This window comes from Eucyclogobius newberryi, unplaced genomic scaffold, assembly GCF_026437365.1.
Source record: "Eucyclogobius newberryi isolate DKJ021-1_F unplaced genomic scaffold, fEucNew1.0.hap1 SCAF_21, whole genome shotgun sequence".
Classification (NCBI taxonomy): Eukaryota; Metazoa; Chordata; class Actinopteri; order Gobiiformes; family Gobiidae; genus Eucyclogobius; species Eucyclogobius newberryi.
The window spans coordinates 26,217,382-26,230,342 of NW_027315846.1; the positions used below are offsets into that span (position 1 = coordinate 26,217,382).

The window sequence follows — 12,961 nt, forward strand, 5'->3', positions numbered from 1 at the left end:
CAGTAGGAATTGTAGTGACTTTTGACCTGTTAGCAACATAGGAAGTCTTTCATGTTTTCTCCTTTCTTTGATGCTGTAACTTTGCTTCTCTATTTGTATCCTGTCTCTTAACCTTGTTCGCTTGCCTATCCGTCCTTAAATTAGACATTATCCTCATACAATGTGCTCTCCTTGACTTCCTGTGTTAATCGTCATGCTTCTCCACAATAGCGTTCTCCACTTCAGAAAAACACACGCTCCTCCTGCTACAATTAATTACCCATGCTCCTCAGCCTTTTCTCCGTTTGAAGCTCGCCGACTCCTTTTGTTTTCGCGTCTCCTCCTCTCTCCTTATTGACTTTTCAATTTTCCCCCTTGCATCCACCCACTGCAACATCAGCAAGGAGCAAGCAGCCAAGCCGACCAAGCAACCGACCAATCCCCCCAAGCCGGAGTGGTATTTTATCCCTCGACGGTTATCTTAGCACCAGCGGGCCTAGCCTTTCCTCTCCCCGGCAGCCTACCAGTGGCTTCTCGTGGGATTGGAATCAAAGCGAGCGGCCCTTAAAATGTAACTGAGGGTATAATGAGGGTGCTAGGAAGAACAATGCGCGTGGAGAGTAGGAGTACCAAAGAGCGAAGGAATGCCGAGCCATGCAACTTGATGAGAGGGCACGGTTTAAGGCAGATTTTATATTACATCCATGAATTTGAACTTTGACATTAGATTGTTGATCTAATATGGGCAAAAATGTATGGTAAGGTTTTTGTCTGATTAAAAAATTGCAATAATTTTCTAAAACAAAATCAGATTATTTATTTTTTTAATTACTAATTAAAACTATTTTTTTTTTTAATTATTGATAGGATGAAAAAACCTCTGTAAATTAAAAATAGTCTTTTTTGGGGTGGTGTTTACATGCACACAAGAATTGGATTATTATCTGATTTCCGGACCATTAAAATCATTTCAGAGCCACGCAAACTGTGAGTAATCAGAGGAACCATGACCAAGAAGAAATCAGATGATTTTGCTTTAATCTTATAGCTCCAAAAATCTGAACAAATAAAGCCAGTGACAATTCCTCAGTTTCTAGATTAAAAGGGAACAAGCTGGCCAAAAATCCCAATTAAAACAGAACGAGAGGGCAAAGCATAGGTCCAAAGCAAGTCCTGATAGTCCAACAAGCTTGAGCCCAGCACGCCGAAGGGAACCAAAGCAGCAGCACGACTAATTTGTGCGTAACAATGGGCATGGATGAGCGCCCACACAAGGCAGGTGCTTTGAATGCGTGCAGCGCTGAGGCTAATGCTACGGGCTAGCCAACACTGGCTTGTGCAACCTTTCATTTTCAAGCCCTTCCTTTTGACTCATAAAGGGTGAAAATGATCTCATGGGGGGGCAAGACGGAGCGGGAGAGAGTGCCAGGGCCAGGAGGCATCCACAAAACAAGAGCCCCATTTGTGTATGGTCTTGTACGATGTTGCTTACTAGGCTATACTCCTCGACATAGTTACTGCAAGCGAGGTTAGATTAAGGCAATGAACTTTGGACTTTTAACTTTTTTAATATTTTTTGGGTGAAAAACACACAGGCAAACCCGAAACCAGTAGGCTAATCCTACACGTTTACACTTTGCCAAGTTCTGGACTCAAATATCCTTCATTAAAAAGCAAAACGTCTCTCTTATTGTGAGCAGCTTCGGTTTTTAAAGTGCGTTTTTATTTTGAATTGGTATATTAATACCAGTTATAAGTTTGCTTTATAGGTTTACACCAATCAAGTTGTCGTCTGTGGAGAATAGTTATCTTTAAACTATTCTCCACAAACGACAACTTGATTTTTGTTTAAAATGACAGGAAATAAAAATAAATTGATGACATCACACTGGGCAGGTAATGCAAGAAACAACACATTTTTACTACATCAGATTTGTTTTGACCCAGTTTGATGTCATTATTTACAACCAGGAAGTACAATTCTAAACCTAAAAAAAATAGCTGAACTGAAATAACATTAAACAAAAAGAAAATTACAGTATTTTAGTTTAATCTGTCATAAACGCTGAAACTGTATACGCATCGCTCAGAGCTCAGTGGTTTCTCTGTGGCGCTGTTTCGTTATGAAGTACTAATAATAGTGCAGGAATAGACACTTTCAATGCATTTCCAAAGGCAATTTATAATAAACTTGAAATATAACCCTCATATTGTTTATAATGACCACAGGTTTCAAAAATAATACTGCAAATCTATTCACAACATTACAATCTGATCTGAAAATGGACTCTTGCCTATTGCTTTGTATGAGTTCTTGGCGGTTCCATTGCTGACCGCTGGTGCACATGTGGTGATGAGAGGGCTCTGATGTAATATGGCTAAAAGGCATTTGAGCACCTGCCCCAGGAGGCTAGCCCTGTCCATTAAAGCTGCGTGTCCATAAGCACGACACCAGCTCGGAGAGAGGAGGGTCTCTGCTCCCCGTGCCCTGCAGCCGGGAGGAGGTCAGCCCCTGAAGTCGCCCTTAAGAGCTGATAATCCAATTGGGCGGCGGTCCTGGCCACATTTGTCGTGCCCTGTGCGCTGTTTGTGTGTGTTTACTGACTGTGAAAGCATGTCACTCCGGTGCAATGTGCAGCGCTGGAGGCCATTCATCTTATTTAAGTTTAGTCGTTTTTCTGCCTTTTTAAATTGTGTTAATGGTGAGCTGGGATACAGACCAAAACTGTACTCAAATAAGAACACCGTGTTACTTCTGAAGTTACTATATTATTAAGCTTTGGATAGTAGTCATCCAAGTAGTGGAAACAAAATGGAAAATATCAAATTTCATTCTTTTTGCCACAAAAACAGTGGAAAAAGCTTGCCTGAAGTTTTAATAAAAAGAGCAATCTATCCAAGAAATAGATGTTTTTTTGTCCTTGGAAAAAAAACTTTTAGTGTCAAAATTGGATTGACGTTTTGGTCAAGTAAATGTAGAGATATATATATTGTAACCAAATAAAATCACAATTTAAATTAAAGTCAATTACCAGGTCATAAAGACTGTATTATTTTACATAATTTCTTAAGTAAAAAACATTCCAATTGCACTAATGTATAAAAGCTGTATTTTAGACTTACACAACAATGTTCTGAATTGTACGTAATTCTTGGATTAGATGTTTCACATATTTAAAATGTGAAACAAAACTCTTCATCATAAAATATTTGATTAGATATTATTCCAAAATTGTTCAGCATCATATAAAAGTACTGACTTCTTCAAGTACATTCAAGTGTTGAGGTAAAGGTTCTCTTTGAAGTACAATTCCAAAAGTTACCCGAACCCTGTTCCGTTTAAAGTCCTCTTATTTGGAATTTAGCCCTGACTCCGATTGTCTCCTCACTCCAGCCCTATTGTGTTTGACCAATGGGCCTTATGCGCTTTTTGCTTTCTTTCTTTCTCCCGGCTCGCTCGGCTCTTTAATCTGCCTCTCCACCCCCAAGCCTCAGCGCTCCTCCCCGCTAATGTCCGAAAAGCCCACATCACAGGGCCAGGTCGAGGACTGCGTGGTCCAGTGGAGTGGCTTAGCTCGTGGGCTGTGGGGATTGGAACCTGGCTCTGCGGTTAAGGCTTGAGTAAACCCGGGCTGAAGCACTACTACTACTGCTAAAGGCAATACAAGGTGGGCAAAACCGGGACTGAAACAGGTGTGATTTTGGCTCAAGGCAGGACTCAAAACCAGGATAATACCAAGACAAAATCAATTTCATTCCAAGAGCCATCTGAAAGATATCTGGCAGTACAGGGACCACCAAAATCAGTGCTAAACCAAGTACAAACCAGGACTTGCACTAACATTACATCCAAATTGGGACTGAACTAGGATTAAACCCAGAACTAAAACGGTTCAAAGCCAGGGTAAAACAGCAACTAAAATGAGACCAAATCAAGTCTACATTAGAGCGTGAGCGCACTCTTATGCACTTTCGAAACACTTGGAATGGACAATGTAATTTCAGGTAAACTTGCTCCAGGACTAAATGAGTTCAAACAATGACTAACATGACTAAACAAGGAGTTATAAAGGACTAATTCTGGTCAAAAGTAGGACAAATGGTACAAAAAAGGACTAAACTATGTCTAAACAAGGACTGAAACCCAAGATTTAAACTAGAAAAGCTAAATATAAAGCATGAAACGGGACGTAAAACTGGACAAACAAGGTCTAAAACAGGACTAAACCCAGCCCAAGTGTAGGCTAAAGGACCATGATCCTAGAACAGGAGAAAACCCATGCACCCCATGTTGAGACTCTCTGCCCTACAGGTAGTTCCTCAGCCACTCTGGCTCATCTCTCGATGTGTGGGAGGATGCAAAAGGAAGTGTGTTACAATCTGCCTCATTTTGGCGCTTATGCAAAGCTTCTGAGGGCATTATACACTGCATAAGCTCATTTCCACGTCTGATTCCCTCTCCAAAACATGCTTTAATGACTCCTTAAGCCTACGGTACTTCTTTTTCGGCACAATAGCCAAACAGTGCCGCAAACTCACTCCTTTTTCCCCTCCATCGCTTCTCCACACCTGATCACTTTTGTTAATTCATTTTATGGCTGTTTGAGGTGTGAAGTTTGACACATACAGTCGACGAGCCCACATAATGTTTACAGGAAGCACGCGTCTAATAATTTTTGATTACCCCAGAGGAGGTATTAAAGGCGGGTTAGTCAGCAAGGATAATTTCTTATTTACATGCCCTGAGCAGCCAAGAGTCTTCAAGGAACAGTGGGGCTAAACGTGCAACAAAACCAAATCAAACATGCCAACTGAGAATGCTGGCTGGCTGCGGGGCAAGAAATGCTTCAGAAAAAAAAAAAGCAAAGAGAGATTTAACATAATTCATTTAGAGGGTTATCAATTTACAGAAGACAAGGAAGATGTTTGGAGGGGGAAGCAAAACAGCGAGCAAAAACACGAGCGAGATGAAAAGACTAGCAAAGCGTAGTTTTAAACAGTGCTAGAAGCTACATGCTAATCACTACATTCCCATGGCCATTCCTGATGTCATGCTCCCCCCAATTTCTGAAAGAATAAAACTGATTTTGTTTTAATGATGCATCGGTTTGTAGAAATTGAAGCTTACCATGTTGTCTCTAGATTTGGCTGGCTTTCAAAGTATCAGAAATAGGATTTACCAGGACTAAACTACGACTAAATGAGGTCTAACCACAGATCTTTTTTTGCCTTTTGCATTTTTCTTGACCCATCTTTCAGTGCAGTTGGAGTAACGTGTCAGGAGCAGTGGCTTGGGTGACTAATCTTCCGATCTCTAGCAATATAGTTACATGGTCAGGAGTAGTACCAAGCTGGAAGATTTCCGTACTGTGCACATTTTGTATGTTTCGATGAAAAAAACAGAGGAGCACCTAAAGAAAACCCACCCAGACGCAAAAAGAAGCTCATTTTATTTCAATTAACCGTTGGAATGTTGAAATAGTTTCTTCACCAAGACGTCAAATATTGTCTCTTGGACCGTTCTTCTTGTTTGCTTAGCTCGCTCGCTCTCTATACGTGTGAAATTCAGGACTGCTAGCTAACATGTTTTCATTTTCCTCCCTGGCAACTGTGAAAAAGCTAGTTTTTTAAAAGCATCTTTGCCTGCGCCGCCGGGCTGTAGGATGACTAAGGCCCCACTTGAACAATTGGAGGAAACTTGGGGAGACGGGGAGTGTTTTAAGCTAGCACTATCTTGTGATAACCACTTGCTTTCGTTCATTATCTCCCACGCCGCGCAACTCCACCTTGGAAAAAACATGCTCAGTCGCATTCACTATCAAACAATGCTCCAAAAAAAATAAAACCCGTAGAAAGTTAAATGAAAAAAAGAGGAAAATATTTGTGGAAGAAAAGAAAGAGGTGGGGTTAGGAGGGTGCATTGTTTTGGATGCAGTCCTTGGAGGGTCTGCAGGAGACATCTGTGTAGCATGACCCCCTGACCCCGGAAAGAATGCTCTTACGGTGTGGGAGGGGGGAGGTGCTGGGGGGGCAACATGGCCTACAGGACGGCCCATGAGCAGACCTCAGCAAAACAACAGGGAGAGGAGAGGGGTGAGGAAGGGACCATGTCTGCTGTTAAGACAAGGTAAAGAGCAGTGTTGTGCTGTCTAAAACAGGACTGGACCGGGTCTGAACACGGACCTCGAACACACGATTTAAAACAGGACTAAACAAGGGCTTGAATCAGGAAAGCTAGGTTTGGAGCATGTGTGAAATACGACTAAACCAGAAAAAAATAGGACTTAACCACAAGATCTAAACCACGAAAGCAAGATCTAACATGAATATAAAACACGGCTAAACAAGGAGAAACAAGGTCTAAAACAGGACTAAATCACCAATAAACAGGGAATTAAATACAAGATCTAAAACACAATTAAGCTAGGTCTAAAGTCTAAAGACTGAAACAGGAGTAAACCAGGACAAACACGATCTTGACCCGGACTTAACAAGGACTTAAACACAAGATCTAAACCAGGACTAAGCTAGTGTCCCATGCATGTGTGAAACAGGACTAAACCAGTACAAATAAGGGCTAAAACTGGACTAAACCAGGACTAATCTAAGTCTTGCGCATGTCTGGACCGAACCAGTGCTGAGCAATGTCCTAGAAACATAATGGACTAAAATAGGATTTAACAAGGTATTGAGAGTGGGACGGAGAACATGCTAACTCCACAGAGAATTTGAACTTGAGACCTTATGACAACGAGATAAAATTGCTTACGCCATCACGCTAATCAAGGTCTAAACCATTAAAAAATACTCAAACCAAAAACTACCAAAAATACAATTTAGGAGAAAGTCAAAATACGTTTCAGCTCTTTTGTCTGGATTACTTCCCTAGAACTCCATTTCCTTACATCATAATTACACCTGCATACAATCGGGCCTTCATCTACTTCTATTAATGTAAAAGAAAGTGGTTTCCCCCAGCTCCCTTTTTAATGCTACAAAAACATACATTCTCGGGTGCTGCTGTCAGAATAATCTCTCTAATGTGTTCCCTATGTTCTCCAAACATTAGTTAGCACATTAGCCTGACCTAGTTAAGGCTTTCTTCCGACTGCATGGACCTGGACCAAAGCCGGTTTCGTGCGTGCCGACCGGGCTGAGCTGAACCGGGTCAAACGCGCCGGGGGCCTGGACGTGATTACAGACCAGAGGGACTTTCATTTTTGGGGAGAGAGTACTATAAGGGCAAGAAAGGTTTTCAGCCAAGTATGGAATAGCATAACATTTGAAATATGAAATGGAGAGAGTTTAAAGGAAAACGAGCGGCAGTAATTGTATCCCAAATTTGGTCATTAAAGTCTATAGAACTTGGTGGCGTTCTTTCAACAGTTCAAATAATTTCATGAGTCATAACTGGGCCATACTGTTTGCATGCAAGCCTAGTAACCAAGACAACAAAACTTCAACAAAAAGCATTTCTGTAAGTGTAAGAGTGTGGTCATTTTTGGGTAATTGTTGGATGAAACAACAAAAATAACGTCAAAACACAACATTTCATTCCAAAAAAGGCCTCAGTCATACCACTTTTGAAAAATTATGATCGCAAAGCCTACAATATTTGATTCCATGTGTTAAAAGCTATAAGTTGCATATTATATACCAATGCCAAACTTGTGCATATTGTCCAACAATGAAACTATATATATTTTTTGTAATTCCTGATTTGTATAATTGTAACGGAATTCTGTCAACACAAGTGCCGGCATTTTTCAGTTACATCAAGCAGCCATCATGTAGCAATGATCCAATATGCTAACGCTAACAAACGTGTGTCATTACGTCACTACTTCATCTCAACTCATCCCTATTACATAAAAGTGTACAATGTTAGGCTTTTTTTGAGAAATAATGTGAAAAATGTGAATTACCATGATCCTTGGAATGCATATCCCAGTCCCTGAGGTAACCAGGCCTGTGGTTTAGCCCATCAAAGTGCTGGTGGAACCCTAGAACCAATACTTATGGTCAGAGCCACCTCTGGACAAGCAACAACACTGTACGGCAGCCTCACACCATCATCAGCTAAGTCATTTTAAAAATATATATAGTTGTTTTTTTCTCTCATTCTACATTCCAAAACTTCTACAACTTTGCTTCTCTCATCAGCCAATCAGAAGACGTGTTATTATAGTATCCCTAGTGCAGCAGTGCAGCATAAAAAGCCTTTGTATAATAATGTACTTGGAAATTAATAGATGATTTTTTGTGTTTTTTGTGTGCTTTTTTTCCATTGTCATTCCAGTACAAACAATAAAAACAGATTTGTTTTTAAATATAATCTTAAATATGACTTAGGCAATTATGCTATGAGGCTAGCAAACTATCCTTCTCTTTTTTGGTAGACTTAATCATTCCCGCAACAACTTTAATCAGACATTTTTTATTTAGTTTTCAAGATTTTGTTTCCCTCTTGATCTCGAAGGAAGACTGATAGAAGAAAGGGAACGAGGAGAGAGGTGGGAAGGAAGGAAGGAAGGAAGGGAGGGAGGAAGGGAGGGAGGAAGAGAGGAAGGAGCTAGGGGAGCCGATCATTGACTTTAATCACATTTTGGACGCGGGCCAGGGAGTCTGCGGAGCTGGGAGAAAGAGAGAGACATGGGGGGAGGACGGGTGAAGGAGAGAGGGCGCGGAGGAATAAACGCAGACACTGGAATGATGGAAAGTACAAGAGGGTGCAAATGGTAAGTGTGTGTATTTGTCAATCACTGAAAAACTACAGAAAATCTAAAACTTGGAACTGCACGTTAGCTTCCGTTGGCTTGGCTAGCTCAAATGCTATGGTTTCGCGACAAAGTCAACTCAACTTATACAAAGACTTACAAAATAATACATATTTCTTATTAATATGCTACCAATAAATATTGTTTTAAATGACAACAAAGGTTTTCCGATAGATGTTAGTAACAAGTTGTGAACTTTAGCTAACACAATTCAGCAAGCAATTCAACCCAACTTTGACAAAAGACAGCAAAATGTGAAATAATTGCACAAAATAATAACGTTCTTCTTTGACATTAACCGTAGGTCATTAAAAATGTGGTGTTTGAGCTCTACCTTCAGCGTCTGTTTGTCCAAATTTAGCCGTTCTCGCTAAATAATTGAATGAAAAAAAACAAAAAAAACCACACAATTCCCCAAATATCAGAGGAAGGGTCTAATGCGTCTGGCTGCAATTTTATCCATCATTTGCCAGTCTGCCGGCCTTCCCTGTAGATGGGGTGTGTAGGATTGACAAGCCTTCCCGTAAATGCCCCGCGAATGCTGAATCTAGCAAGAATCCAGCGCTGGGACTGGAGCGGCGAGAGGGGAGGGAGGAGGTATCCCTTTTAAAACTATGTGCATTAACTATACTTTTCCCCGTAGATTAAGCACTCGGCATGAATAATTTAAGCTCTCTTATGCTAATGGAGAAAAAGTACCCCCCCCCCACACACACACACCCACCCACCAGCAGCACCACCACCCCCCAGGCCCCTCTCGGCTTTCAACAACTAGCCTAGCCTCCTCCCAACAAACCAGCAGTTAGCAAGCCATGCACCTGACTAGCATCAACGGCTAATGTGTAACAGTGGTGCTAATAGCTATAGGGGAAAAAGCAAAATAATTAGCATCAGAAGTAACTCAATATGTAACTGATGAATGTGATTTCTAGACTAGACTAGACTTGACTAGCTATTTTCTGGAATAATTTGGTCAATATGTAATTTATAAATGTTATTTCCTGGATAGGATTGATGGTTAACATGTAGCACTAACAGCTATTCATGGGTTTGAGCCTCCTGTTATCTGCAACATTTGAGCTTTTTCTCATCCCAAAAACATAATGTATTGTTTTAAATTGTTAATTGCATTGACAACAGTCGTAATCTTCATCATTCTGAAACCCATGAATAATAAAAACCATTGGCATTATTAGCATCATGCAACTCAATCAATACGCAACTTACAAATGTCCTGACTAGCAACGATGGTTTAACACGTAGAAGGGAACATTTTTAAATTAGCATCATTCAATTAGCTCAATATGTAACTTATTAATGTGATTTGTGCTAAAAGTCAGGGTAAATAGATTAGACTAGACTAGATTAGATTAGATCAAAGCAGTTAGTCTGCCTGGAAATATGAATTTATTGTATTTTCTTCCTTTCCCTCTCAACCAATCACCTAGAGCATTCATAATAAGTTAGTTGTTCATTATTATGATTTTTTTAAAGGTCTAATAAAAGTGTAGTTATAAAGAGTTGCACTTTCTGACCACTAGGCTCTTACAGAGGGATCATCCAGCGTGCTACTTCCTGCAGGCTGCTCGGGGCTGCTCTTGTGGACAAAATAAAACAACAAGAAAACTGCTACCATCATGAAACAGCAGGGCCTGGTTTAGCCTTTATTGTTTATCTCTTGTTTATGGGCCAGTGTTCAGCTTTAATTACTACACTAAATTAAAGTCTAACAGCCACTTAGCGGGAAAGCGGCGCACACATACGCACAGACACACCTCACTGGTCACTGCTCCTGCTCGGCCGACATCTTTGTTGCTCCTGTTAAGTGGCTTTTTAATATGTACTTAATTTACATGGTCTGGCACACTTTGGGTTGACTGGGTTTGCCTTTACGGCCACATATTGGGCACAATACGGAGTTGTTAAGTGATGTCATAACTCGACTCATAAGTCCAACTGAAACTCAGCCTGTTTTCTTTTCTATAATGATATAAAAGTGGATGTTTTCTCTGCCATATTTGATTGCATAAATGGAGAAACAGTCTTGCCAACTTTGAAGTAAATTTCCCACACATTGTTTTCCATTGAGTTTTTGCAAATTTCCAATATTAAGGGTGATATGGTAACTAATGTCCATAGCACGGTTGTTTTAAATCCAAAAAACACAATTAAAACTTAAAAAAACATTTGGCAAAAATGTTTTTTCAAGTTTTGTACATTTTCTAATAATGTCCAATAATGATTCGAAACAAAATATATTTTTGCACTCAAGCCTAAAACCAAAGGTACTCCCACCTACATACATATAGGATTTTAGACTATGAAGCAGTTATGTGTCATTTCATCTGGTTCCAAGAGAATTTAACTGAAAATAAGAAAACAAATGGGCAAATATGTAGTTTTTTTTTTTTTTTCAAACATTGAGGAATGAGTTAAATTGGAAGAGAGGGGTCAAATAATCTAGATCTACCAAATAAACAATCCAAAAATATCCAAAACTACTCAAATGAAATCAATACTAACTTATCCAGACATGTTTTTTTGCAGTGCACAAATGGCACATCTAAACTGCCCTGATCTTTCCCTCACATCCTCCCCACTCTTCTTTGCCTCCTCTTCTGCTGCTCTGGCCTTCCTCTCAGGGGAGTCTGTCTATCCGCAGAGCACGGCGCGTGGGGGATTGTTCAATTGATGAGAAAATGTACAAAACGCCTCCTCCTCTTTGGGCCAGGCAGCCTCTTCAGTGCGGGGCAGTGGGCTCAGGGAGTCCACATGTCGGCGTGGATTTGGGCAGGACGCACGACTGGTAATCACAAACTGTACAGCACAATAAGGGGAGGGCTACTGCGCCCAAGCCAGGGGAAAAGAATGGATGTTGTAATATGCTTGAAATATATCATGTAGTGGAAAATGTATTTTTTTGTTTTAATATTTGGCTTGTTTAATATTTTTTAATGTATTTATAATGTCCACAAAAAAAAATGTTAAAAATATTTATTATGTTCCCATATTTTGTTTAAAAATAATAATAAAAAAGGTATTTTTTGTATGAACTGAAGTTAAGTTTTAGTGCAAAATGCCTCGATAAATGCTCCCCTCCTTTTTATTATTTGAGCTGTGCCATTTATCCTTCCTCAACCCCATCTAAAGCGCAGCAGCAGAACTGTCAGCCTCCTCAGCCTCTCCGTCTCCTCCTCTTCACCACCTGCCAACTATTCTTCATCTTGTACTGACTTAAATGATTAAATAATAGAGTTAATACAAAATGACTTATTTTTAGCCACTTTTTCACCACTGTTAGTCTGACTCTTGGATACAGTAACAGGCTCAGTGCCACTAATTCTAAAATCCCAATGACTCTTGAATAGTGGTTAAGCTGTTTACAAGGCTGGTCGTACCTGGTAAAGGAAAAACTGTTTTAAAGTGCATTTATCTAGTTTCTTGATAACTATGTGTTATAATGTTGAAGATTTTCTAACCTTGAATCAGTGCTTATCCAGGAGAAAAACAGACTAAACAGTGATAGAGATGTTTGGGCTGAAAAAGCATTGGTGGAATTTATATCACCAATCAATTATTTTAGATTATTTTTCTTTATTTAGTCTTCTTTCTTAACTAAGAGATCCTAAAAATCAGTTTTGCCAATGATCTAATACACAAAAAGAGTATGAACTTTTAAAAGCAACTAGCGTGCACAATTTAGACCTTGAGTTTAACAAACGATCATATCTCGTAGGTAATATTTGGAAAAAGTAAATGCCGCTGTTGGTAAAAGGGGTGAGAGAGTGCAAGCAGAGCAGTCAGTCGCTCAAAAGTTCAAAATGTAAAATTAAAAAAACATCATTGGAACGCTTAACCGGCAACTCTGCTGACAGCTTCCAACACGCACGGCCCTGGCTTTACGGCTCCACCATAAATTATTCCTGCAAGAGAAGCAATACATATTTGTGCTCTTGTTAAATAGTTTTTTGGCAGCGGTTCAGAGCGATGTAGTGATGCATGATGCAGATTGTGGAACTGCTGTTTGGCTGGTGCAGAGTTTACAAAAGCTAAGTCGGAAGATCGCTGTATATAACATTTGAAATCCCTAAGGTAAAAAAAAATAACTTTGGTGCAGAAGCGGTTGAATTTGATATTTTCTCTGCGGGATAAAAATACTTTGTTTATGATGGTTGTTTTGTGTTGAATGGAAGACCTTTAACTTT

At 39.9% G+C, this 12,961-nt stretch overlaps 1 protein-coding gene across 10 annotated transcripts in view; it reads right to left on the reverse strand.

Moving 5' to 3' along the window:
- Positions 1–12,961, reverse strand: part of meis2a (Meis homeobox 2a) — a 145,284-nt gene that overhangs the window by 104,673 nt on the left and 27,650 nt on the right. For 4 of the 10 annotated variants that reach the window (XM_072458173.1, XM_072458172.1, XM_072458175.1 and 1 more), the window contains exon 8: positions 7,905–7,982. The exons of the other annotated variants lie outside the window; for them this stretch is intronic. In XM_072458173.1, coding sequence (XP_072314274.1) covers positions 7,905–7,982 — 78 coding nt within the window. The remainder of the gene's footprint in view (positions 1–7,904; positions 7,983–12,961) is intronic. 10 annotated transcript variants of the gene reach the window in all.